Here is a 27,037-nt window from a genome sequence, read left to right on the forward strand (position 1 = left end):
CCAGTAGCTGCTGACAGCCCCCATTAATTCCTCTTTTAGAGCCATTGCGGAAGGATGCGTTCCATGCGCTGGATGAATCCCCCTTGAGATCTGCTGAGCCTGATGCCTCCCTCTCTCCTAACATCCGATGCTCCGGGGAAGTTGGCAACAGGTAGAAGCCGTGCCAGGCTGTGCCTCTCCTTCGAATGGTAGGGTGCCTAGGGGTCATCTAGTCCAACCCCCCCTGCGATGCAGGAATCATCCCTGACAGATGGTCCTCCAGCAAGGAAGGAGATCGCCCGCCACCTCTCGTGGGCTGGTTGGAGGAGCCTTTTCCGCAGCCGGGCAGCGGACAGGTAGACTGCTCCTGACCAGTGGAGGCTCCACCGAACTCTGGCGACCGCAGCGGCGAGAGAAATCTCCCTGCTGAAGAAGGAGGGGAGAGATCTGGTGGCGAGAGATCCACTGCGGCTCCCTCGCCCCATCCCTCCCTCCTTCCCCCGTCCTTCTCCCCGCCCTCCTCCGCCCCTTCTCCATCCCCTCCTAGGGGCGGTCCGGGGGGCGGGGAGCCGGCCGGCTGGCTGGCTGGCGCTGCTGGAGCCGGGACGCTCCGCTAGTGTCTCCGCGGCTCCCGGCAGCTGCGAACGAGCCAGCCGAGCAGGGCGGGCGCCCCACTCTTTCCAGCTGCCCCCCAAGCCCAGCCCCCCCAAGCCCAGCCATGGCCGAAGGAGGCGGCGAAGGAGAGGACGACGTCCAGTTTCTCCGAACCGTGAGTCTTTAATTTTTGGAGCGGGGGATGGAGGAGAAGAAGGAGGAGGAGGAGGAAGATTTTGGGGAGGGAGGAGGGAAAAAAACACAGGAAAAAAGGAAAAGGGGGAGAGCAGGGGAAGTGGGGTGCGTGAAATTAGGGGTGCAGGGAAAAGGCAGCGCAATGCTAGCTAAGTTGGGGGGCGCGCCCTATAACCCCACTTCCCTGGCAGCCAGCCCCACGGAATTCAAGGAGACTTGCTTTCCTGGGGGAGGCGTTAGGATCGAGCTGTGGGGCAGGCTGGGGTGGAGGGCTGAAGGACGAGTTGTGGGGTGGAGGCAAGGAGGGCCCTGTATCGAGGGGGTGCAAAGTTTGGTGTTCAATATGGGGATGGAGTTTGAAGGGCAGAGCGAGCCTGGGGGAGAGGCCCCTGGCTGGGGAGAGGTGGGGGGCTCGGTTGCATCTGGGGGTGACCCCTCCATGTGCCTACGGAGCTCTGGCTCTTTCCAATATCTTCCGTGACCTTCCTCAGGTCTGATCTTCCGTGCCAGCCTTTCCCAACCTGGTGCCTGCCAGGTGTTTTGGGACCATGCAACATCTGGAGGGGGCACCAGGTTGGGGACACCTTCCTGCTCTGTTGCTTGTGTGTTCAGGCAACTAACCTTTAAAAAAGAGGGAATAATACTTATTTTTTGGGGGGGGAGAGCTGGGGAATCCTGCACGCTTCAGAAAAGTCTTTGGTGTCTTGGTTTCCTTCCTTTAAAAATAAAATAAAGCCGGGGCCTTTTGTCGAATGTGAATTTGGAGCTGGGGAGGGCTCTGGTGTGATTGGCAGGCAGGCATTCTAGACGGCAGAGATAAATTAATATCGGCGAGCAATATTCAGGCACCGTCCTGAGCAATTTGCGTGAGGGGATCCTCTCTCCGGGACCCTCAGCCTCTCTGGGGAGGACCTCACGGAGCAGGTTAGGGGCCTTGATCTCCCTCCCTCCCTGCCCCCTCTCTCCCTCAGCGGGGGCTAAATTTAGAGGCAGCCCTGTTGTCCGTGGGACGTCAGCCACCAATCTGCCTCGGAACAGGTGGTACCCACAGTTGGGTTGGATCCGACCCAGTTCCTCAATTCCCCCTCCTCTGCTCACTTCCATGTATGAACCCAAGACAGTTCACAAAGAGAACCCTGTTGGCCCAACATCTGGCCAATGGGGTGTTCGGCTGCGGGGCAGGAAGGCCGCAGACCCTGCCCAATCTTCCTTTTCCTTTCTCCCCCCTCCCTCCGTCCTGAGTCGTTCTCCCTTTGGATCTGGAGAATCTACCTGTTGAGCTGTGGATCTGTTTTGCTCAAGCTCAGGCTGTCCGTTCCCCGTCCCTAAATAATTTAGGCCCAAGAGGTTCTGATCGCTGTGGTTTCCTTGGGGCAGAGCCACCACACATGGAGGACAAGCCTATTGATGGCTACTGGTTCTGCTCAAGGGCCAGGGGCAAAAGTGCTTCTGAATCTCAGCTTCTGGAAGCTCTTGGGCTCAGGTGGGCTTCCCAAAGACATCTGGTCGGTCCCTGTGCGAACAGGATTCTGCAGTAGATGGGCTACTGGCCTGATCTGACAGCCAGACTCTCCATATTTTCTTAATATCTGGCCCTGAGAGGTCTCCACGACCTGCACAGAAAGCGATGGCTTAGGAGGGAGAATGCAAGGTTGTGCAAAAGGGGGAATTCCCTGTTGCAGCAGGGAACTGTGGCTGCCAATGGGCTCCTGTGTCCGTACGCTCTGGGTGGCATGGGGTTAACGCCAATCCTTTCCTAGCCTCTCCGGTTACTAACCTTTATTTATCCTGGGCTGACAGCTGGGCGCCATTCATCACAGGGTGGCATCTCAGGTTTAGGGCGGGAGTGGTTGGACTTCTGTGGGGGTCAGGGAAAGGTGTTCGCTTGGGAGGGTTGCTCTCTCAAAGGGTTAAACCGGGTCTGGGCTGCAAGATGATCTTTGGTCATAGACTGAGCACATGGAGGGGGGCAGGAGACCTCTTTCTCTTTGATCAGGCCTGGTAGTTGAGTCCCATACGTTGGAACCACACTGCTTCCCTCTCCTCCGCCCCAATGAATCCTGGGAATTGTAGTTTAAGAGTGCTACCAGCTGTAGTTCTCTGAGGGTCAACCCCTGTTCCAAGGGTTCTTTGGGAGAAACCATGTGTTTTAGATGCACATTGCGGATGTTTCCTCCAATTCATTTGTGGGGTGCGAATGGATGTTGCTTGTATGGTCACAACAGGTAGCAATAGAAACCTGAGCTTGAAGGCAACGTCAGAAGCTCAGATATCTAAGCTTGGCGCCACACGGATTCTCAAAACCAAGGTTGTGGTTGCCAAAATGGAACGCCCATTTGCCATCTTGGGGCAAGATGTCTCAAAAGTCTCGTTTTCCAAATGATGGACTGACTCGGATAGATTCTCAGTTCAACATCTGGCTAGTTCAGAGGACTACCTTCAGCTAGGTTCAAGAGTTTTGAGAACTTACAAGAAGAAAAGTCACTTGATCCAACAACCTTCCACATATATATCGGCCAATTCCGACCTCTTTTTCTGAATGGTGATGCTCAGGCTGCACACAAAAAAATGCGTTTTGGTTCCAGAATTCATTCCGAGGGTGCAGATAAATTAATAACTGATAGAATTCTACAGGATTGGGTATTAGTGTGTGAAAACAGTCAAGATCCAATGTTCCTGGTACCCAGGCATCTTCACTTGGTCACAAGTGGTCGAAAGCCAGGTGCCAAATTTCGAACACAGGCTGCGGGATAGCATAAACTATGGAACTCACTCCCACTTGAGGCAGTGATGGGTGCCAGCTTGGATGAACCTTAAAAGAGGATTGGACAAGTTTGTGGAGGGAGGTGGCTATCGGTGGCTGCTAGCCAGGATAGCAATGTTCTGCCTCCATCGCTGCAACAGGCAATGCTTCTGAATTTCAGCAGCTGGAAACCACCGGCTCTTGTGGTCAGATCCTGCTTGCACAGTGGTCGGCCACTGTGTACTAGCCTGGATGGGCCGTTGGCCTGATCCAGTAAGGCTGTTATTATGTTCTTAAGGAGGCAGGCATGGATCTGGATATTTGTCTAGGGAGCATGGAAGCAGGAGGAGGTCAAAGGCATTTTTAATCTAAGATGCTATGAAGAGCCTTGTCTCTGGATTAGGCCAAAGGCCCATCTAATCCAGCAGCCAACCATTAACAAACTACAGTTTGTACCCTTAACAAACTACAGTTATCTGAAGAAGTGTGCGTGCACACGAAAGCTCATACCAATAACAAACTTAGTTGGTCTCTAAGGTGCTACTGGAAAGAATTGGCTTAGGGCCCTCATATTTACAGGACTGCCTCTCCTGGTCTGCCCCGCAGAGGACTTTAAGGTCCATGAATAACCATAGTTTAGAGGTCCCGGGCCCTAAGGAAGTCAGAATTTCCTCCACCAGGGCCAGGGCCTTTTCAGTGATGGCTCCGACCTGGTGGAATGCTCTGTCCCAGGAGGCTAGGGTCCTGCAGGATTTAACCTCCTTCCGCCGGACCTGTAAGACAGAGTTGTTCCGCCTGGCCTTTAATTTGAATTCAGCCTGATCTTTTATTTCCCTTCTCTTCCCTCCCCTTCCCCTTTTATGAAGATTACCCGCTCTGGGACCTCACAGCTTATTCTCCCCTGGCCTCCTCGCTGGCCCAAGTAGGACTAATTCAGCCAGCTAGCCCTGGGGATTATCTAATGTTTATTAGATGGATTCCCCCTAAATTGATTTCTGAACTTTGAATTTTATTGTTATTCATGTTTTTTATACTGTCTTTTATGCTGCTTTTACAATGAAGTGTTTTAAATTTGTTGTTAGACGCCCTGAGCCCAGTTTTTGAACCGGGAAGGGCGGGGTATAAATAAAAATTTATTATTATTATTATTATTATTACAGTTCCCAGAATTCTTTGGGAGAGGTCATGTGCTTTAAACGTGCATTGGGTGTTTTTTTTAAATGTATGGTGCGGATCTGCCCAAAGTCTTTGAGTCTCTCCATCCTTTGCCTGGCCTCCTCCAGTCCAGTTCCCACATGAACTGAGGCAAGAAAAATCTTTCATTCCTCCCTCCGTACCACCAGCAGAAGACCTGGCAGATTTCTAAAATGATCTTCCAGGAGCACAGCAGCAGAAACTATTTTAAAACAGTATAAGCTATGTGAGAGTCAGTAAGAATTATTTGAAGAAGCCTTTGCAGAACCAAAAGATCTCCACAGCCGATCAAACAAAGAATCTGCTGGCTTTCCCCTAGCATAGCTGTCAACCGTCCCTTAATTGGCGGGAAAGTCCCTTATCCCAGTGCTGTGTCCCTTATTGATGATGTCCCTTAAATTTCCCGGGTTTCAAAGGAAGCAGCTCCTCTCCCTCCCTCCCTGCCGGCCAGGGAGGAGGGAGGCTCCAACTGTGTTGCTTGGCTGCGTTGCTCACCCAATAAGGAGTCTAAGAACGACTGGGGGGTGGAGCTTGCATGCCTTGTGCCGATCAAATCGCCCGCGTTGTCTGGGGACTTGCCTTTGCTCAGCGCTTCCCAGCGGAGAGGTGACAGTGGTTTTCCTTGCTGCATCCCCTTTGCTGGGTTGCTGCGCTGTGGGAACCATCGCTTGAGGCTTCGTTTGGCTGCTGGTTGACTAGAATCCCTTATTTTGGCTGCTGATCCCTTATTTTCGAGGCTGCTAGTCCCTTATTTTCAAATCTGTAAGTTGACAGCTATGTCCCCTAGGAGGGCATCCCAGAACCGCACATCACAAGGCCCTGTCCCCTGGGTGCAACCACGACTACATTTTCCCAACACAGTTAAAGTGTTAGGTTGCCACTTTAAACAGTCATGGTTTCCCCCTAAGAATTCTGGGATCTGTAGTTTGTGAAGGGAGCTGAGAATCAATGGTGGACCCCTTTATTCCCCTTGCAGAACTACAACTCCCAGATTCCCCTGGGAAGAGGGATTAGTTGTTAAACCACTCTGGGACAGAGCTGTCAATTTTTCCCTTTTCTTGCGAGGAATCCTATTCGGAATAAGGGAATTCCCCTTAAAAAAAGGGAAACGTTGACAGCTATGCTCTGGGAACTGTAGCTCCTTAAGGAGAATAGTGTGCGTGTTGGGGGGGGTCTCAGCACCCTTAACAAACTACAGATCCCAGAATTATGTGGCGGAAGCTGTGATTGCTTCAAGTGGTATCACAGGGCTTTAGATCGATGGTGTGGATGTGTGGCGTATGATGGGCAGAGAGAGAATGGTCCATTCTCCTCTGTCATTTGCACCAGGAAGAAGGGAGTCAAAGAGTCCTCTTTGACTGGAAAAAAGATGTATACTGCATAGCCATCCCTTATTTGGTGGGAAAGTCCCTTATCCCAGCGCCATGTCCTGCTGCTGTCCCTTATTGATGATGTCCCTTAAATTTCCCAGGTTTCAAAGGAAGCAGCTCCTCTCCCTCCCTCCTTGCCAGCCAGGGAGGAGGGAGGCTCCAACTGTGTTGCTTGGCTGCGTTGCTCACCCAATAATAATAATAATAATAATAATAATAATAATAATAATAATTTATTATTTATACCCCGCCCATCTGGCTGGGCCTCCCCAGCCACTCTGGGCGGCTTCCATAGAAACCAAAAATACAGTAAAATATCACACGTTAAAAACTTCCCTGAACAGGGCTGCCTTAAGATGTCTTCTGAATGTCAGGTAGTTGTTTATCGTTTTGACATCTGCTGGAAGGGCGTTCCACAGGGCGGGCGCCACTACCGAGAAGGCCCTCTGCCTGGTTCCCTGTAGCTTTGCTTCTCGCAATGAGGGAACCGCCAGAAGGCCCTCGGCGCTGGACCTCAGCGTCCGGGCAGAATGATGGGGGTGGAGACGCTCCTTCAGGTATACTGGACCGAGGCCGTTTAGGGCTTTAAAGGTCAGCACCAACACTTTGAATTGTGCTCGGAAACGTACTGGGAGCCAATGTAGGTCTTTCAAGACTGGTGTTATATGGTCTCGGCGGCCGCCCCCAGTCACCAGTCTAGCTGCCGCATTCTGGATTAGTTGTAGTTTCCGAGTCACCTTCAAAGGTAGCCCCACGTAGAGCGCATTGCAGTAGTCCAAGCGGGAGATAACCAGAGCATGCACCACTCTGGCGAGACAGTCCGCAGGCAGATAGCGTCTCAGCCTACGTACCAGATGGAGTTGGTAAACAGCTGCCCTGGACACAGATTTGACCTGTGCCTCCATGGACAGCTGTGAGTCCAAAATGACTCCCAGGCTGCGCACCTGGTCCTTCAGGGGCACAGTTACCCCATTCAGGACTAGGGAATCCTCCACACCTGCCCGCCTCCTGTCCCCCAAAAACAGTACTTCTGTCTTGTCAGGATTCAACCTCAATAAGGTCTAAGAACGACTGGGGGGTGGAGCTTGCATGCCTTGTGCTGATCAAATCGGCCGCGTTGCCTGGGGACTCGCCTTTGCTCAGCGCTTCCCAGCGGAGAGGTGATGGTGGTTTTCCTTGCTGCATCCCCTTTGCCGGGTTGCTGCGCTGTGGGAACCACCGCTTGAGGCTTTGTTTGGCTGCTGGCTGGGCTTTCTGCCTTTGGCTCGGAGGGGCTCAGAAGTCGAACCTCCCTGTGCTTGGAAAATCCCTTATTTTGGCCGCTGATCCCTTATTTTCAAGGTTGCTGGTCCCTTATTTTCAAATCTGTAAGCTGACAGCTATGGTATACTGTGAGAATTACGGTAGATGAAGACTTGTGAGCTGTGCCGGGGGCTGGATCGAACCCTCTATGTCCGGTTGCCTGTCCCTGTTACAAGGCTGGGATTTCCTGACCTCTCTCTCGAACCATGATGCACAGAACTGCACTTAGCCCACATTCACATTTTGTAATAATAATAATAATAATAATAATAATAATAATAATAGTAGTAGTAGTGGTAGTAGTGGTAGTAGTAGTAGTAGTAGTAGTAGTAGTAATATTTATACCCTGTCCTCCTCAGCCAGAGCTGGGCTCAGGGCGGCTAAAACCAGTAAAATTACAGTAAAATCATAATAGGAAAAAAAAAACACCAAATTTAATATACAGGTTAAAATGCAATTTAAAATTCAGCCTCATTTTAAATGTAGCCCATAGACCAAAACCATAAGGGTCAGACTGAGTCCAAACCAAAGGCCAGGCGGAACAGCTCTGTCTTGCAGGCCCTGCAGAAAGATGTCAAGTCCCGCAGGGCCCTAGTTTCTTGTGACAGAGTGTTCCACCAGGTCGGGGCTAGCACTGAAAAGGCCCTGGCCCTAGTTACAACTAATCTAACCACCTTGCGACTTGGGGCCTCCAGAATGTTGTCATTGGTGGATATTATGCGTTAGGACACCAGTTTAAGCAGTCATGGCTTCCCCCAGGGAATCCTGGGAACTGTGGTTTGTTAAGGGCGCGGAGAGTTGTTAGGAAAGCCCCCTTCTTCTCTTCACAGAGCTCACAGTTCTCCAAGTGCTTTAACAATCAATCCCTCTTCACAGGGGAATCTGGGAACTGTAGTTCTGGGTGGGTGGGGGGGATGATCAGACCATAGTTCCCAGAATTCTCTTGTGGGACGCCATGACAGTTCTAAAGTAATACCATTGTGATTTAAACGTATGGTACGACTGTGGCCCTAGACAGTCTATAATAATATGCATGCTTTTTCTTTTTAAGAGAAAATTCTGTACATGCCACAAGGACTATAAAAGCCATACTCTAGGTATTTTTACAGTGCAGGGTTAGACCAGGGCTGTTTAGTTCCCAAACCTGGGGAGAAGCGTCTTCTTAATGCAGCCTGAAAACAGTCACCGTCCTTGGCAGGCTTCGCATTGTTGACTCATCCTCAATTTGTTATCCTACTACGGTGGCAGTTCAGATTCTTCATCCAGAAACAGAAACTGCAGATTCTCCTCGCGGGAAATCCAGAGTCAGCACTTGCAGGATTTAATAATGCAAATTCAAAAAAAAGGGCTGGAAAAAGTTCTTTCTCTTTGTCATGTTGCCTCCTTTTTTTTGGCATGGAGCTCCCTCCTTCCTTCTCAACCTGAAACCATAGAATTTTGTTTTTTGCAAGCCGATGGCCACAGCAGCTCTACCAGCCTTCCTAGAGAGGCCTGTCCTTGCTTCCGTTATCAATGCACTTGGAACATCCAGGCTGGACTGCTGTAATGGTTGGATGGTTACGTGGGAGCCGGTTGAAGTTAAATCCTTCGAAGACAGAGGTCCTCTGGCTGGGACGGGGCGATATGGGATTGAGGGGGCAACTCCCATCTCTTGCGGGGGTGCAATTAGTGCCAGCACCGTCCGTTAAGAGTTTGGGTGTAATCTTTGATACCTCCCTCTCTATGGAGGCGCAGATTACAGCTATAACAAAGGCGGCATTTTTTCATCTCCGCCAAGCTAAGCAGTTGGCTCCTTACCTCTCTCGCCCTGACCTAGCCACTGTGATCCACGCGACGGTCACCTCCAGGCTGGATTATTGTAACTCGCTCTACGTGGGGCTGCCCTTAAGACTGACCCAGAAACTCCAGCGGGTGCAGAATGCTGCAGCGAGACTCCTTACGGGGTCCTTGCCGCAGGATCACATTCACCCAGTGCTATACCAGCTGCACTGGCTCCCGGTGGAGTACAGGATCAGGTTTAAGGTGCTGGTTTTAACCTTTAAAGCCCTCTACAGCCTAGGACCCTCGTACCTACAGGACCGCCTCTCCTGGTATGTCCCACAGAGAAATTTACGGTCTGCAAATAAAAACATCCTGAAGATCCCAGGCCACAGAGAGGTTAGGCTGGCCTCAACTAGAGCCAGGGCTTTTTCAGCTGTGGCCCCGATCTGGTGGAATGCTCTGTCACAAGAGACTAGGGCCTTGCGGGACTTGACATCTTTCCGCAGGGCCTGCAAGACAGAGCTGTTCCACCAGGCCTTTGGTCAGGGCGCAGCCTGACTCCCCCCTTTGGCAATCTGGACAGAATTTTGCTTAATGGTTGCCACCAATTTGATTTTAATTTTATAATGAATGTTTTTAGAATGTTGGATTATTTTGATTCTTGTTAGCTGCCCTGAGCCCAGCTTCGGCTGGGGAGGGCGGGGTATAAATAAAAATTCGTTGTTATTATAATGCCTGGTCCGTGGGGCTGCCTTTGAAGACAGATGGGAAACTTTATTTATTTACTTTATTATTATTTTTTAAATTAGATTCATATACCGCCTTTCTTTAGAAGATCTCAGTTGGCTAGAGCGCGGTGCTGATAACACCAAGGTTGCAAGTTCAAGCCCCATAATAATAATAATAATAATTTATACCCCACCCATCTTGTTCCATCTGCAAATTCCTGCATTGCAGGAGGTTGGACTAGATCAGGCATAGGCAAACTCGGCCCTCCAGATGTTTTGGGACTACAACTCGCATCATCCTCAGGTTCCCTTCCAACTCCAGGATTCTATGACTCTGTGGCTGTTTTATTACAAGTTTTCTTTTATTAACCCATTGTGGTTGTTTATGCATCATACTTTTATTCTGTAAATCGCCTTGTGAGGTTTTTGTCCTTGGAGGTAGTCTATAATCCCTAAATTTGTAAACAGACCAGACCCTGCTTAGTTTGTAAATGCGCTAGCAGTTTTATTGCTTAGTTATTTATAAAACTATATATATATATATATATATATATATATATATATATATATATATATACCTCTTGATTGTAAAACAACAACAGCCACAACTTCAGAGCCGTTTACGAGAAGAATAAAACAATGAAATTATCTATTAAAAGCCTTCAAAAATAATTCAAATCATTGATAAGATTATAAAAGAATGAACCCAGATCAGAACACATGCTAGCGTCCTATGTGTCCGGATGGGCTTGCCTAAACAAAAATGTATTCAGCAGACATCAAAAGGAACACAGCAAAGGGGACTCCCTGATGTCTGTAGTCGCAGGGAGTTCCAAAGGGTAACTGGTGCCATTTAAAATGAATTTATAATGAAGAAATTATGGCTCTGGAGGACTGGGACTATTGGTAAGGTGGGGAGAGGGGTGAGGGCTAGGATAGATATGGAAGAACTGTAGCTCAGTGTTGGACCTCAGTGAAGGTCGCGGGTTCGATTGGTGTCATCTTCAGGTAGGGCTCAGAGTTTCACTTGCCTGGAGAGCTGCAGCTAGTGAGGGTTGTCGCCAATGTGAGTCCTCCTCAGAGTAGACCCACTAAAATTAAAGGACATGCATCAGTCCCACCATGCCCTGCTTAGGTCAATTACTTTCAAAGAGTCTACTTTGTGTAGAAGTGAGTTGGATATGGCATCGTTGGTCTTCAAGGACCATTGTGTTGGGAGCCACTGTTGGGTCATGCCCTGATCGGTGGTGGCACCCTTTGTTGTTGTTGTTTAGTTGTTTAGTCGTGTCCGACTCTTCGTGACCCCATGGAGCAGAGCACGCCAGGCACTCCTGTCTTCCACTGCCTCCCGCAGTTTGGTCAAACTCATGCTGGTTTGAGAACACTGTCCAACCATCTCGTCCTCCGTCATCCCCTTCTCCTTGTGCCCTCCATCTTTCCCAACATCAGGGTCTTTTCCAGGGAGTCTTCTCTTCTCATGAGGTGGCCAAAGCATTGGAGCCTCAGCTTCAGGATCTGCCCTTCCAGTGAGCACTCAGGGCTGATTTCCTTCAGAATGGATCAGTTTGATCTTCTTGCAGTCCATGGGACTCTCAAGAGTCTCCTCCAGCACCAGAATTCAAAAGCATCAATTCTTCGGTGATCAGCCTTCTTTATGGTCCAGCTTTCACTTCCATACATCACTACTGGGAAAACCATGGCTTTAACTATACGGACCTTTGTTGGCAAGGTGATGTCTTTGCCCCTTCATGGATCACTGCCTTGCCGTGGTGAAGGGGCTTGAATAACTCAGAGAAGCTATGAGCTATGCCGTGCAGGGCCACCCAAGATGGACAGGTCATAGTGGAGAGTTTGACCAAACGTGATCCACCTGGAGCAGGAACTGGCAAGCCACTCCAGTATCCCTGCCAAGAAAATGCCATGGGACAAAGACCACAGGTGGTAGCATTACCACTATACAAATATAGGGCGAAGAAGAAGAAGGAGTGAGTTCCCAGGTGTAGATTTGGGTGGACCCTGGGCTGGAAAAGTTGAAAGACTAATTGGTGTAGACCAGAGATGGAGAGCCTCTGGTCCTCCAAACATCCTTGGACTCCAGGTCCCATCAGCCCCAGCCAACATGGCCTGTGGACAGGGATGATGGGAGCTGGAGTCCAGCAGCGACCAAAGAGCCACACGTTCCCCATCCCTGGTGTAGACAGTAGATGGACCAGTGACCTGGTTTGGGGTAGGGCAGTGTCCTCTGTTTCTAAGTCCACATGGGCCAGCCATTGGTTCTCAGTACGTTTCTGAGCACAATTCAAAGTGTTGGTGTTGACCTTTAAAGCCCTAAACGGCCTCAAAGGCCCAGTCAGTATACCTGAAGGAGCATCTCCACCCCTATCGTTCTGCCCGGACACTGAGGTCCAGCTACGAGGGCCTTCTGGCGGTTCCCTCCCTGCGAGGTTACAGGGAACCAGGCAGAGGGCCTTCTTGGTGGTGGCGCCCACCCTGTGGAATGCCCTCCCATCAAATGTCAAGGAAATAAACAACTATATGAAGGCAGCCTTGTTTAGGGAAGTTTTTAATGAATGATGTTTTAATGTATTTTTAATCTTTTGTTGAAAGCCACCCAGAGCGACTGGGGAAACCCAGCCAGATGGGCAAGGTATAATTTTTTTATTGTTGTTGTTGTTGTTGTTGTTGTTGTTGTTGTTATTTCCACCATATGTGGGTTGCCATGAGGCATAGGAATAAGGACCGGGGGGGAATTTATAATTCTGCTTAAAAACCATTGTAAACAGTTAAAACCATTAATAGGATTGGAATAACATTTGCAGCTTAATGGTGAATTTTGGACTATTATAAAAGATGCAGGAGGAAATGATTTAACAACAGGACCCACAAAGGGGAGGAGGGGGAAGTCCGGAAAATTCTTTGGAATCTTGTTTCTGTGTTGTACGTTGGATATTTGACTGTAAAATTTTGATCTGAAAAACCAAACAAATAAATTCATAACAACAGAAACTTGTTTAAAATATACGAATAAATCCCCTCCCCCATCATATAAATGCAGCTGAGCTAATCTAAATGCTATGAATACTTTCCACCAGTGAGTATGTGGGACAGGCCCAAGTATCTGTGGTAACATGTGCACCAATATTAATTAATTATTTGTAATATTTATATGCCACCTATCTGATTGGATTGCCCCAGCCACTCTGGGATAATAATAGTAATAATAATAATAATAATAATAATAATAATAATAAGGTGCAGGTGGCGCTGTGGTCTAAACCACAGAGCCTAGGGCTTGCCGATCAGAAGGTCGGCGGTTCGAATCCCTGCGACGGGGTGAGCTCCCGTTGCTCAGTCCCTGCCCCTGCCAACCTAGCAGTTCGAAAGCACGTCAAAGTGCAAGTAGATAAATAGGTACCACTCCGGCGGGAAGGTAAATGGTGTTTCCGTGCGCTGCTCTGGTTCGCCAGAAGCGGCTTCGTCGTGCTGGCCACATGACCTGGAAGCTGTACGCCGGCTCCCTCGGCCAATAAAGCGAGATGAGCGCCGCAACCCCAGAGTCGGTCACGACTGGACCTAATGGTCAGGGGTCCCTTTACCTAATAATAATAATAACAATAATAATAATTTATTATTTATACCCTGACCATCTGGCTGGGTTTCCCCAGCCACTCTGGCAGGCATCCAACAAAATATTAAAAATACAATAATTTGTGAAAAAGGCTTTGGGAGTAAGCTCTGAGGAAAAATCTGTACCTGATGCCTTGCGGGACATCTTTGGGGAAAGAAAAGGCCTAACGCCAACCAAATCCAGAGGGGAGTCCCTAAGGCAGTTGGGTGGCTCCTTGTACGCCTCCTTCCATCAACTCCTGCAGCCAAGCTGGTGCCAGAAGTATTGCTCTGCTTTCCTTTGGACCACATCCATGAGGCGGCGGGGGGGGGGTCTTGTCTGAACAGCCCAGGACCCCCATACATTTCCCAGGCTTGCACCCCAGAGAGGTCCCCCAGAGAGCCACTGAAATCGTCTTACTCGGGCTCTTCCCAAAACATGGGAGCCTGTGTCTTCATTATAGGTTTGCACGTGAAATTAGCCGCTGGCAATATTTGATGGGGATCTCCAGATTTAATCTTCCCACTATCATCCTTAAGAAGAAAACAACATCCAGGATTTTCCCTGAACAATCCTTCGGGGCCCACCCCAAAATGAAAACACAGGGTGTGATTTGGGTTTTTATTTTTGTTAGTATTGTTTTGCCATGGGTGCAGGTCGTGAGACTCTTGCTTTTTTCCTCAGGGAAAGAAGATATTTCCTTTCTCCCAAGACATAACCATCAATATGTTTTCACTGGGAAAATCCAATTTCACAGAGTGCATCAGTTTCTCCTGGCTCTCTCTCTCTCTTTGCCTCATCCCCCACTCAATTACGTGAATGACTCATTTCCTGAGGATGCCTTATTTTTTATTTTTTAAAAGATATTTATTGAGTTTTTCCACCTTTATACTTTAAAAAATCAAAAAGAAAAAAAGTTAAAAACACATAAAGTTTACAATCCTTATTTTCAATAACATATTTCCCAGACTTCCCCACACCTCCCCTTCTTATATTCCAATTCAAATTGTTAATTCAACAAGTTCTTGTCCCCAATTTTTGACCTTTTTATATTTAATTCATTAAAAAAAACACCAATTTTAACTTATAAACATCAGTATTTAAACATCAGTACTCATTCTTAAAACGTTTTTCTAAAGTTGACCCAAATTCCCTTCCACGAATTCCCCCATTTTCATACTAATAACAAAACAAAATAAAAAAACAGATTATAATTCTGCACCCTTTGGATTCCCAAACCCCACCCCCCCTTTCCCGGTTTCAATCCCCAACAAATGTCCATCAGTCTTAGTCTGCTATCAGCCTGGAGACCTCATGTCCGACGCTCTTAATTCTCTCTCAATTCCTCTCTGCCGGTTTTTTTGGTAGTCCTTAATATTAAACACCAGATCTCGGAGAAGCTCTGTCCCGATAGGGTCCATATTTCTTCCAGCCAGACCTCCATACTTAAAAGTGGAGCCTGAATCTTGTTTCTTACTCCTTTTAAGTCCAAATGTCCAAAAAGCTCCAACTTTCACCTTAATCAAATTTGTAATCCATAGGTCTTCAGATCTCCACATAAGGAGATCTCTCCATTCTTCAATCTTCAATTCAAAACAGTTTTTCATCATCCAGTACTTATTTTCCTTTGTAGCCATCATGTCAGGCCTCTGGCTCTCCTTTGTCATCTGCAACATTACATCTCCTCCTTCCTTTTCCTCAGAAACAACATACAGTGGTGCCTCGCAAGACGAACGCCTCGCAAAACGAAAAACTCGCAAGACGAAAGAGTTTTCCGTTTTTGAGTCGTTCCGCAAGACAAATTTCCCTATGGGCTTGCTTCGCAAGAAGAAAGCCCATAGGGAAATCTCCGGGGACCTCTTTTAAATGCTGGCGGTGGGGAGCAAAGCCTTTCGCCCCCCTCCGGCCTTCAGAAGAGGTCCAGGAAGGCCGGCGGGGGCCGAAAGGCTTTGCTCTCCACCGCCAGCATTTTAAAAGCCCCGGGGACAGCGGAGACTTCTCCGCTGTCCCGGGGCGATCTTAAAATGCTGGCAGGCGGCAGCGAAGCCTTCGCTGCCAACCCCCAGCATTTTAAAAGCCCCCGGGACAGCGGAGACTTCTCCGCTGTCCCGGGGCGATCTTAAAATGCTGGCGGGCGGCAGCGAAGCCTTCGCTGCCGACCCCCAGCATTTTAAAATCTCCCCGGGACAGCGGAGAAGTCTCCGCTGTCCTGGGGGCTTTTAAAATGCTGGCGGTCGGAAGGAAAGCCCTCCTGTCCCCGGAGCTTGCGGGGTGGGAGGTGGGGAGAAGGGCTTTTCTTCCCACCGCCAGCCTTCAGAACAGCCTTCTGAAGGCTGGCGGTGGGAAGAAAAGCCCTTGTCCCCCCCCCCCAGCCTTCAGAAGAGGTCGGGGGACAGACTGTCCCCGGACCTGGTCTGAAGGCGGTTTCCATAGGAACGCATTGATTGATTTTCAATGCATTCCTATGGGAAACCGTGCTTCGCAAGACGAAAAACTCGCAAGAAGAAAAAACTTGCGGAACGAATTAATTTCGTCTTGCGAGGCACCACTGTATATCTCTTTCTCCACACTCTCAAATCTTTCAAGTTTCTCTTCTTGTCCAGCTGCATGAACTTCATGAGTCAAGTCCTTATCAAATTCAATGGATTTGTTTACTGTTAAGTCCAGAGTTGCAACATTTGTAGCCAAAACATCAATTTGGCCTTGTAACTTTCCCAAGAGAAGAAACACTCTGTCCAATTTAGCTTGAATTTTTCCTCCTTCAGCCATTCTTGTAATGTCCCAAAATCCCCTCTAGAGGGATTTTGGTTACTTTATCTTCCTTCCAGTTCAAATCCAATAATCAACTTAGTTTGTATCAGTTCTTCCTTGTTTTCAACAAAATATAACCAAATTGTAGCAAATATATCCAGCAGAGATAGCAGAAACAAAGTTCTCTTTTTCCTTCTTGACAGCTAATTTGACAGCTGTCAAACTCTTCTATATCTCCTCAACAGGCTCTCTCGCAGATCACTCCCGGGTCCGGGGTGGCGGCACTTCAGCTCTCAAAATTAGCTCTTATCCTCCAGTGAAATTACTTATACTGCCAAATCGTGAAATTAATGTCTTTTACCCAATAAAGAAGAAGAAATTCTCTCGACCTTAGTTAGCTAGTCCTTGCTTTAGATTATTTATAAGACGGGGAGACGGACTTCCTGTTTGCGCCTTCCCCGATCGTGCCTAATTAAAAAAAATTTTTTCTTTACAAATCCAATTTCCGTATTACTCACGGGTTGTTGCTTTTAGAGTCCAATTGTTCACAAGAAGAAGTCAGCGCTCTCCGACCATGGCATGCGGCTTCACTCGGCAGGAGAAGCAGTCGACTCTCAGCACCGCGCCGCTCACCCCGTCCCCCGTTCCGAAGCCTTTAAAAAGGCTCCTTCGCGGGTCAGGGGGCGCAAATGGTGCCCGCCGAGTCACCAAGTTCACAGGCTTCAGCGCCTGTGATTTCTGAGGGTCCCCGCGTCGCCGCAGCGGCAAAACCCGGATCCTGCGGAGCCGATTCCCTCCGGAGCTCGGAGGGAATCCGCCATTAGCCGATGGCGCTAACCCGGAAGTCCAGGATGCCTTATTTTTTAAATGGGGTTAATGCCACCCTGAGCCTTTCTGAAGCCGCACGATGGCAGGTAAAAATTCAACCGGCGAGGTTTCTCCCAGCAGGACAGCTCTATCCTTTTTCACTTGTCTCGTGCCTTGTTAAAGGTACGGTGCTTTTATTATTATTTTTTAAAGCCCCGTCTCAGGTAGCTTCATGCCTCGTGTAAAACGGAAATAATAGTGAGGTAAAAAACCCCACCAAATGCTGACATCATATTTTGAGTAGCCACCTTCTTGAAAGTGGCTCTAGCTTCTGAGCCCTCCTAAGCAAAAAGACAAAGCTTTTCCCATCATTTTATCTCCACTATCATGAAGCAGGCAACAGTGCCTGACATTACCTCAAAAATAAATGCCCAGCTAAAGAGAAGACACAGAATTGCACGTGTTAATTCATAGGCAGAGATGCAATGTTAGAAACAATAACTATGGCTTAAACAGAAATACAATACTTCTTCCATAAGTGAGGTCTAGGAACTGAGGCCTGCTAAACTATGGCTTCATTGGTCTTTGAGCCAGAGGTCATAACTTCCAGAAAAGGCTTGAATCTTGCTCCCTCCCCGCCCCCCCCGCTAATAATAATAATAATAATAATTGTTATGTACTGAAGTTCTCACCCTGGGCCAGCAGGGGGATACTGTAGATAGTTATGCAAATGAAGGATTGAAAGTGACGTTCAGTGATTGGATAGTTTGTATGCAAATGAAGGATCGGAAGTGATGTTCAGTGATTGGCTAGTTACAGAAAATGGTTACTGTTGCATTCTAGTGGAGCTCTATATAAGCAGGCTGGCTGAGCTCCTCAGTTCAGTTCTGTTCCAGCTTAGAAGTAAAGAGCTGCTTTGGAAGAATCGCTGTGTCGTCTGATACGTTCGCCCACAACTTAACAACAACAACAACAACAATTTATTATTTGTACCCTGCCCATCTGGCTGGGTTTCCCCAGCCACCCTGGGCGGCTTCCAACAAAGATTAAAAAATACATTAAAATGTCACACATTAAAAACTTCCCTGAACAGAGAGTTGCCTTCAGAAAGTTCACAACACTTCCCCCCCCCCTTTTACTCAAAAGAGGTTTATGGAAAAGAAACAACCTACATTCAGTAGTACGATAGCCGTAAAACATAATAAAATACTATGCATCGTAGCTCACATTTGCCATAGCTGTAGCTCGACCGTTTGAAATCAATGGCTATGGCTAACTGGAGTCCATTAATTTCAAAAGGCCTACGCTTGTGTAGAACTATAACCTTATAATATCCACTGCAACACCTAACCAGTTCAGTCGTTTCATACGGCCAAGGTTCCTGAAGCAATTTACAGGGACGATAACGTACAAAATGTCGTGGCTGATAACAAAAATCCCTTCAGACGGACAAAAGATACATGCCAAATGTGATCCGCCACACACAAAAAAAAATCACTCGCTGAGCCAAAATAACCGCCTCATCAGCAAAAGAATGAAAGCCAGTCGGCGAGTGCTGTTTGCATATTCACCTGGTGCCGGAAGAGTGGCAGGGTTGGCACCTGTCAGTTCATTTAAATGGTTCTTTGCCAACCTGAACCAGATGTTTTCGACTGCAGCTCTTATCGCCCTTAGCCATATGCTATGGTGGGCGTCCGAGGAGGTGCAAGGGGAAGCAGCAGCTTCCCCTGCATTTGATAAAAGCATAATTCCCAAATTTCCAGCTTTCGTTAAAAAAAAAAGTTTCTAGCATTTGTAGAACACTGAGGTCCAGCACCGAGGGCCTTCTGGCGGTTCCCTCACTGAGAGAAGCCAAGTTACAGGGAACCAGGCAGAGGGCCTTCTTGGTGGTGGCACCCGCCCTGTCGAACGCCCTCCCAACAGATGTCAAAGAGAAAAACAACTACCAGACTTTTAGAAGACATGTGAAAGCAGCCCTGTTCAGGGAAGCTTTTAATGTTTAACAAACCACTGTATTTTAATACTTTGTTGGAAGCTTCCCAGAGTGGCTGGGGAAACCCAGCCTGGTGGGCGGGGTATAAATAAATTATTATTATTATTATTATTGAACCTGAGATGTGAGACAAAATGCACAGAGGCTATTTTTCTTTTCTTTGTTTGAAGTTAGCCTGCTGCTCCCTTTCAGTGTTTTACTCACCCACCCACCCCAAATTCCCCCATATATACCATAATAAATCTGTTACTCTTGCTGGGAATCTCAAGTAGGGGAAACATTGTTGTGCCACTGTGAGAACGAGATGCTGGACTGCATTTGCCAATAAAGGTTCGAAAATCTGAGAATCTGAAGATGCTGTCTTAATCCGGCAGCCACAGTCTTCTTAAGGTGCCACAAGATATTATTTGGTTTTTGGTTCCATGGGCTGATAACCTCTCTGAAAATTGTTCTTCTAAAGCAGCCTGGGTGCTCTCCAGGTACTAGACAACCTAAAGCCCGGGGGCTGGATCTGACCCAATCGTCTTCTCAATCCGGCCAGCGAACAGTCTGGGAATCAGCATGTTTTTACATGAGTAGAATGTGCCCTTTTATTTAAAATGCATCTCTGGGTTATTTGTGGGGCATAGGAATTCGCTCATTTTTTTCCTCCAAAATATAGTCCGGCCCCCCACAAGGTCTGAGGGACAGTGGACCGGCCCCCTGCTGACCCCTTTGCTAGTACTACAACTCCAGCCATGCTGGCGCTGCTGGGAGTTGTATTCTGAAACATCTGGAAGGCACCAGGCTAGCTGAGTGGAAGAGGGTTTTTTTGTAGACAGCGCAGCTTTTCTCACCCTGATATGACAGGTTGCACTGGCCAAAATCATCTCCTCTGTGCAGCTCTGAACAGCACAATAACCCCGGCACCCTGTACCCCAATATGTGGGTGCTGAGATGTATGGAAGTGAGAGCTGGACCATACAGAAGGCTGATCGCTGAAGAATGGATGCTTTTGAATTATGGTGCTGGAGGAGACTCTTGAGAGTCCCATGGACTGCAAGAAGATCAAATCTATCCATTCTGAAGGAAATCAGCCCTGAGTGCTCACTGGAAGGACAGATCCTGAAGCTGAGGCTCCAATACTTTGGCCACCTCATGAGAAGAGAAGACTCCCTGGAAAAGACCCTGATGTTGGGAAAGATGGAGGGCACAAGGAGAAGGGGACGACGGAGGACGAGATGGTGGGACAGTGTTTTTGAAGCTACCAGCATGAGTTTGACCAAACTGGGGGAGGCAGTGGAAGACAAGAGTGCCTGGCGTGCTCTGGTCCAGGGGGTCACGAAGAGGCGGACACGACTAAACGACTTGTTGTTGTTGTTGTTTAGTCATTTAGTCGTGTCCGAATCTTCGTGACCCCATGGACCAGAGCACGCCACTGTCTTCCACTGCCTCCCACAGTTTGGTCAAACTCATGCTGGTAACTTCGAGAACACTGTCCCACCATCTCGTCCTCTGTCGCCCCCTTCTCCTTGTGCCCTCCATCTTCCCCAACATCAGGGTCTTTTCCAGGGAGTCTTCTCTTCTCATGAGGTGGCCAAAAACAACAACAAACAAGAAAAGTTTGTGGACAAAGCTTCTTTCCCACTGGGTCCTCTGGGGCAGCCTCTGTGTGTGTGTGTGTGTGTGTGTGTGTGTGTGTGTGTGTTTCGCCTAAAAGGCATTCCCGAAGCGTCCTCAAGGCCTGTGTGTCTGTGTGTCAGCAAGTTTCCCTGCCTCCAAGCTATGTGCTTACCCAGAGTTTGCAGGAATGCTTTGAACAGGTGCAGCCTCCAAAAATACTCGTCCCACGCCCTGCCTTAAGCCTGTGGGACTGGCGGTTGGAGGAGGAGGGTGACATGGGGTGGGGTTGACCCAGGATGGTAGGGCGACAGGGAAATGGGGAGGAAAATCCCTCTGTTTCCAGCACAAAAGCCCAGCTGGGAAATTGGCCCCCCTCCACAAATGTTCGTTCTTTCTTTCTTGAGATTGCCTTTCTGCTGTTCCTCAAGGTCACTTTCAGAGGAGGCCTTTTCCCCTCTTCCAAGCCTTTTCGTCCTGGAAACCCGTTCTTTGAGGGTACTTCCCCTAGGGTGGGGAGCGCTGGAACAAAAAAAGCCATTGCCTACCTAATTGCTTTTTTAGAACCGCGAATAGCTGGCTATTCCTCCTGGAGAGCAGTTTCCTATTTTAAACCATCTGTGTGCCCTTAGCAAGCAAAGTTGTACAGGGAGAGATCAAGGAGGCGGGGGTGTAAGTTTCCCCTCAACCCCCTTAAAGCTCAATAATCCGGAGGGGGGAGTGGATTTTCTTCATGTATGTGAACCTGGGGCTTTGGTCCTTGCCAGCCCTCTTCCAAATCTCCCTCTCTCCTTCAGAAAAGCCTTTTGACAAAGTTTGAAGGCTTTCGCACCATACATAATCTCCTGTTCTTTTGGCTCCTGGCATGCCTGTGCGTCAGCAGATGGGGAGAGAGAGCCAGGCTTAAGCGGGGGCAAAGAACCAGAGGAGGGGAAGAACTGGGGAAGACAACTTATGCCAGCCCTCATTCCCGACCTGGCAGCATCTAGAGGGCACCAGATTGGGGATGTCTGACTTGCGTGCCAAACTGTTCTCTCCACACTGCTTCACACACACACAATGTTCCGGGCGAAATGCGCTGTCACTGGGTTCTGCTTGTTTTTATAAAAAGATTCCTGTTGCTTTCTTCAGTGAGTTTGGTTCACACATTCAACTGCGACGCCAGGGTTGAGAATTCAAGGGGCTGCGAACTGGAGCTTAGGGGTGCCAGCCAGCTGTGCCGACGCGACACGTTTGCACACTCATCCTTCTCTGTGATGTCATGAAGGTTGTATGGATGGGGTTTCCCCTTCAGGCAAATGGGTGATAAACTGACCCACAGTGCAGAATCAACCCCATTTTGACTGGATATGGGGTGCGGAGCCTGTGTACCTTCAGGTGTCATTGGACTTCAGATCCCATCATCCCCACCGACGGCCATGCGAGCTGAGGCTGATGGATGTTGTAGTCCCATCAATCTCTACAGCAGGCATCCCCAGACTCGGCCCTCCAGATGTTTTGGGACTACAATTCCCATCATCCCTGACCACTGGTCCTGTTAGCTAGGGATGATGGGAGTTGTAGTCCCAAAACTATCTGGAGGGCCGAGTTTGGGGCTGCCTGCTCTGGAGGGTTGGAATGGGTTCCCCATCTCTGTCTTACAGATTCGTCTCTGTGCTAAATTGTCTTTTCCTACTCAGTTGGCCATGCTGCTAATTCCTGCTCTTCTAGGTTCCTCAACCATGCTTTTCCTAAACCGCAGCTTGGGTAAGCTTTCTGAATCGTTGCCAAGAGTCCAGTGCAGAGAGGTGTGTCAAAACCATCTCTCTCTTGCAAAAGAAATGAAAAGGCGGAGGGTGGCGGTGTTTCTGAGCCCAGGATCTGTGTTCGGATTCTGCGTTCAGGGGCAGAGAGCTTTCTGATGTCCTTGAGATTCTGTTTGCATCTGTCTTGGGAAAGCGAGGTTCTGGCAATCGCTGTGTGCCCACATGGCGCAGATTGCCTTTTTCATGGGGCCGCCGGATGCGAGTCAAGAACATACCGTATTTTTTGCTCTCTAAGACACACCAGACCACAAGACTAGTTTTTGGAGGAGGAAAACAAGAAAAAAAAATATTCTGAATCTCAGAAGCCAGAACAGCAAGAGGGATCGCTGCGCAGTGAAAGCAGCAATCCCTTTTGCTGTTCTGGCTTCTGAGATAGCTGCGCAGCCTGCATTCCCTCCATAAGACGCACACACATTTCCCCTTACTTTTTCGGAGGGAAAAAGTGAGTCTTATAGAGCAAAAAATATGGTAATTCTCACGCCTGGCATAGCATTGGCCAAACCGGTCTCTTGAGCGAGATGGTCTGCCCTGCCGTTGATCGTCCCAAGTTCTCTTGGCCAAAGAAAAGTTCTTTAGAGTGCCAGGAAAAAACAACTAATAAAAAGAGGAATTGCAATGTGATTCTGCACAGAGCCACGATTACATATACGTTTAAAGCCTATTCAAGGCCAGTTTAAAGGCACACGACTTCCGCCAAAGAGCCCTGGGAACTGTAGTTCGTGAAGGCTGCTTCAAATGACAGCTCCATGGCGGGGAAAACTACAGTTCCCATGATTCTTATGTGGGGGAGATGTGTATTAAATATGCCCAGGATATGAATAGCGCGGATTCGAAATGGGACTCGGCCCACTTTTATTTCCTCCTCCTTGGCAGCCCCCTTCCTCCCTGGGTCGGGGCTGGTTTTTGGGAATGCGTCAACTGCTTGCCTGTGTGGTTGTGGGTTAGTGGGACTGGCTGGGTTAGAGGGGCAGTGGAGAGGCTGATCTCTTTGCAAACAGCATAGCCCCGGGCTGATGCTGCACATTCCTTGGGCAGAAATAGGACGGCCGTGAAATGCGATCTCTGGGGAGGAATTCAAGCAGAGCCGGTGGTGGGACATGGCTTGGCTTGGGAGCCCAGTTAGGTGGGATGGAAACAGCAAGAGTGGAGTTGGAGAGGCAGAGGGAGAGAGATTGAGGGTGGCCTTGGTTGCTGCTGTTGTTGTTACATGTACAGTGGTTGTTGTTGTTTAGTCATTTAGTCGTGTCCGACTCTTTGTGACCCCATGGACCAGAGCATGCCAGGCACTCCTGTCTTCCACTGCCTCCCGCAGTTTGGTCAAACTCATGCTGGTAGCTTCGAGAACACTGTCCCACCATCTCGTCCTCTGTCACCCCCTTCTCCTTGTGCCCTCCATCTTTCCCAACATCAGGGTCTTTTCCAGGGAGTCTTCTCTTCTCAGGAGGTGGCCAAAGTATTGTAGCCTCAACTTCAGGATCTGTCCTTCCAGTGAGCACTCAGGGCTGATTTCCTTCAGAATGGAGAGGTTTGATCTTCTTGCAGTCCATGGGACTCTCAAGAGTCTCCTCCAGCACCATAATTCAAAAGCATCAATTCTTCGCGGATCAGCTTTCTTTATGGTCCAGCTCTCACTTCCATACATCACTACTTGGTACTTCGGGTTAAGAACTTAATTCTTTCTGGAGGTCCGTTCTTAACCTGAAACTGTTCTTAACCTGAGGTACCACTTTAGCTAATGGCACCACACTGCCACCGCACGATTTCTGTTCTCATCCTGAAGCAAATTTCTTAACCTGAGGTACTATTTCTGGGTTAGCGGAGTCTGTAACCTGAAGCGTCTGCAACCCAAGATACCACTGTACAGTCGTACCTCGGAAGTCGAATGCCTTGCAAGTCAAATGTTTTGGCTCCCGAACGCCGCAAACCCGGAAGTGAGTGTTCCAGTTTGCGAACGTACTTTGGAACTCGAATGTCCGACACGAGTTCCGCCGGTTCCAATTGGCTGCAGGACCTTCCTTGGAAGCCACGCCTTGGTTTCCGAACGTTGTGGAAGTTGAACGGACTTCCGGAACGGATTCTGTTCCACTTCTGGGGTGCGTCTGTGTTTGTATCCTGTCTTTCTCCCAAGCTGGCATTCAAGGTGGGAATCAACATTATAACACAGGAAGTACAGTGGTACCTCGGTTTAAGAACAGTCCAGTTTACAAACTCTGCAAAACCGGAAATAGTGTCCTGGTTTGAGAACTTTACCTTGGTCTAAGAACGGAATCCGAATGGTGGAAGGGCACCGGCGGCGGGAGGCCTCATTAGGGAAAGCGCGCTTCGGTTTAAGAACGGTTTTGGTTTAAGAACAGATTTCCGGAACAGATTAAGTTCATAAACCGAAGTACCACTGTAATACAAAACTCCATGGACAAAGACAACAGGCGTATAAAAATGCAAACTAGCTAAAAGCAATAACTAAAACATTTTTTTAAAATTAAAAAAGGAAAGCTCAGTTGGTTAGAGCATGGTGCTGATCTCCCAATATTCTTGCAATGTCGGGGGTTGGACTTGATGACCCTGGGCGAGAGGGGGTCCCTCCCAACTCTATGATTCTTTGATTTGTTTGCAGGGAGATTACACGGCATTTTATGCTTAATGAGCCCTCACTCTGACTTGTTAGACGATGTTGAGCCAAAGCAAGTATCATGCTGTACTTCCCAGTGCCATTATCCCATCGCTTTCCATATCTCAAAAACACAATTGACCTGGGGTGGGGTTTGGGGTTTTGTGGGGGGGGGGGCGGACCAGGTTTATTCTGCAAGAGCTTGCAAGCGCCGCCTGCAGTTGCCACGACGTGACTGAATGCCCCCCGCATATTGATTCACATCTAGGCTTAATTTAAGTGGGAATGACATGCGCCAGCTCATTAGCTAAATGAAACGTAAATATTGCCTATTACCTACTTCATCTATTGGGTGCCAGATCTCAGAGGGACAGACGATTCTCCCGGGATCTTCCAGAATAATTTTACAAGCTGTCAGTTTCTTGCTATTTTAGTCTTCTCCCAGACCTTGTTTAATTACTCTCTCTTGAAAGGAGTTAATACAGTAGTTTCCTAACTGGGGGCTGCAGCACACTAACACGGCACAAGAAATAAATTAATTTCAAAAATTACAAAGTTCCCAGGTGACTGAGGGGCTCTGCTCACAAAGGAGTCTGCTTGTCGTGTCTCTGCATGCTTCCCCCTTCTGGCCTGGCATTTTTCCAGCTAGCCTTTACTGCAGTGGGTACATCTCTGCAACAGGTAGGATTTGGTCAGAGATGCGGCAGAGCAACCTGCCCGCAGAAGAGGTTGCCTGTTGTGTCTCTGCCATAGCCGTCAACTTACAGATTTGAAAATAAGGGGCCAGCAGCCTCGAAAATAAGGGATCAGCAGCCAAAATAAGGGATTTTCCCAGCACAGGGAGGTTCAACTTCTGAGCCCCTCCAAGCCAAAGGCAGAAAGCCCATCCAGCAGCCAAACGAAGCCTCAAGCGGTGGTTCCCACAGCGCAGCAACCCGGCAAAGGGGATGCAGCAAGGAAAACCACCGTCACCTCTCCGCTGGGAAGCGCTGAGCAAAGGCGAGTCCCCAAGCAACGCGGCCAATTTGATCAGCACAGGGCATGCAAGCTCCACCCCCAGTCGTTCTTAGACTCCTTATTGGGTGAGCAACGCAGCCAAGCAACACAGTTGGAGCCTCCCTCCTCCCTGGCCGGCAGGGAGGGAGGGAGAGGAGCTGCTTCCTTTGAAACCCGGGAAATTTAAGGGACATCATCAATAAGGGACAGCAGTGGGGCATGGCGCTGGGATAAGGGACTTTCCCGCCAAATTAAGGACAGTTGACAGCTATGGTCTCTGCATGAGTTGTCTGTGAGGAGGAAGACCAACCTAGCAGTTCAAAAGGACATCAGAGTGCAAGCAGATAAATAGGCACCGCTCCGGGGGGAAGGTAAATGCTGTTTCCGTGTGCTGCTCTGGTTCGCCAGAAGCGGCTTAGTCATGCTGGCCACATGACCCGGAAGCTGTACGCCGGCTCCCTCGGCCAGTAAAGCGAGATGAGCGCCCTCACCCCAGAGTCGGCCACGACTGGACCTAATGGTCAGGGGTCCCTTTACCCTTTACCTACCTCTCACTTATATGGAACGCAGGTGGAACTGTGGTCTAAACCACTGAGCCTAGGGCTTGCCACTCAGAAGGTTGGCAGTTCGAGTCCCCGCAACGGGGTGAGCTGCCGTTGCTCGGTCCCTGCTCCTGCCAACCCAGCAGTTTGAAAGCACGTCAAAGTGCAAGTAGATAAATAGGTACCGCTGCGGCGGGAAGGTAAACCGCGTTTCTGTGCACTGCTCTGGTTTCGCCAGAAGCAGCTTAGTCATGCTGGCCACATGACCTAGAAAAACTGTCTGCGGACAAACGCCGGCTCCCTCGGCCAGTAAAGCGAGATGAGCGCCGCAACCCCAGAGTTGTTTGTGACTGTAGCTGTCAGGGGTCCTTTACCTTTACCTTTACCTCTCACTTTCTCTGACCACCAGATATGCTGGCTGGGACTGGTGGGAGTTGGATTGCTGGAATGCTCAGAGGACCAC

The 27,037-nt window shown here is 48.8% G+C and overlaps 1 protein-coding gene across 16 annotated transcripts in view; it reads left to right on the plus strand.

Annotated features, from left to right (window-relative positions):
• Window positions 1–551: 551 nt before the first annotated feature.
• RYR1 (ryanodine receptor 1) overlaps window positions 552–27,037 on the plus strand; it is a 207,866-nt gene continuing 181,380 nt past the window's right edge. For all 16 annotated transcript variants that reach the window (XM_053401808.1, XM_053401813.1, XM_053401815.1 and 13 more), the window contains exon 1: window positions 552–748. In XM_053401808.1, the coding sequence (XP_053257783.1) occupies window positions 698–748 (51 nt within the window). In that variant the 5' untranslated portion in view covers window positions 552–697. The remainder of the gene's footprint in view (window positions 749–27,037) is intronic.

Source organism: Podarcis raffonei, chromosome 8 (assembly GCF_027172205.1).
Source record: "Podarcis raffonei isolate rPodRaf1 chromosome 8, rPodRaf1.pri, whole genome shotgun sequence".
In the NCBI taxonomy this organism is placed as follows: Eukaryota; Metazoa; Chordata; class Lepidosauria; order Squamata; family Lacertidae; genus Podarcis; species Podarcis raffonei.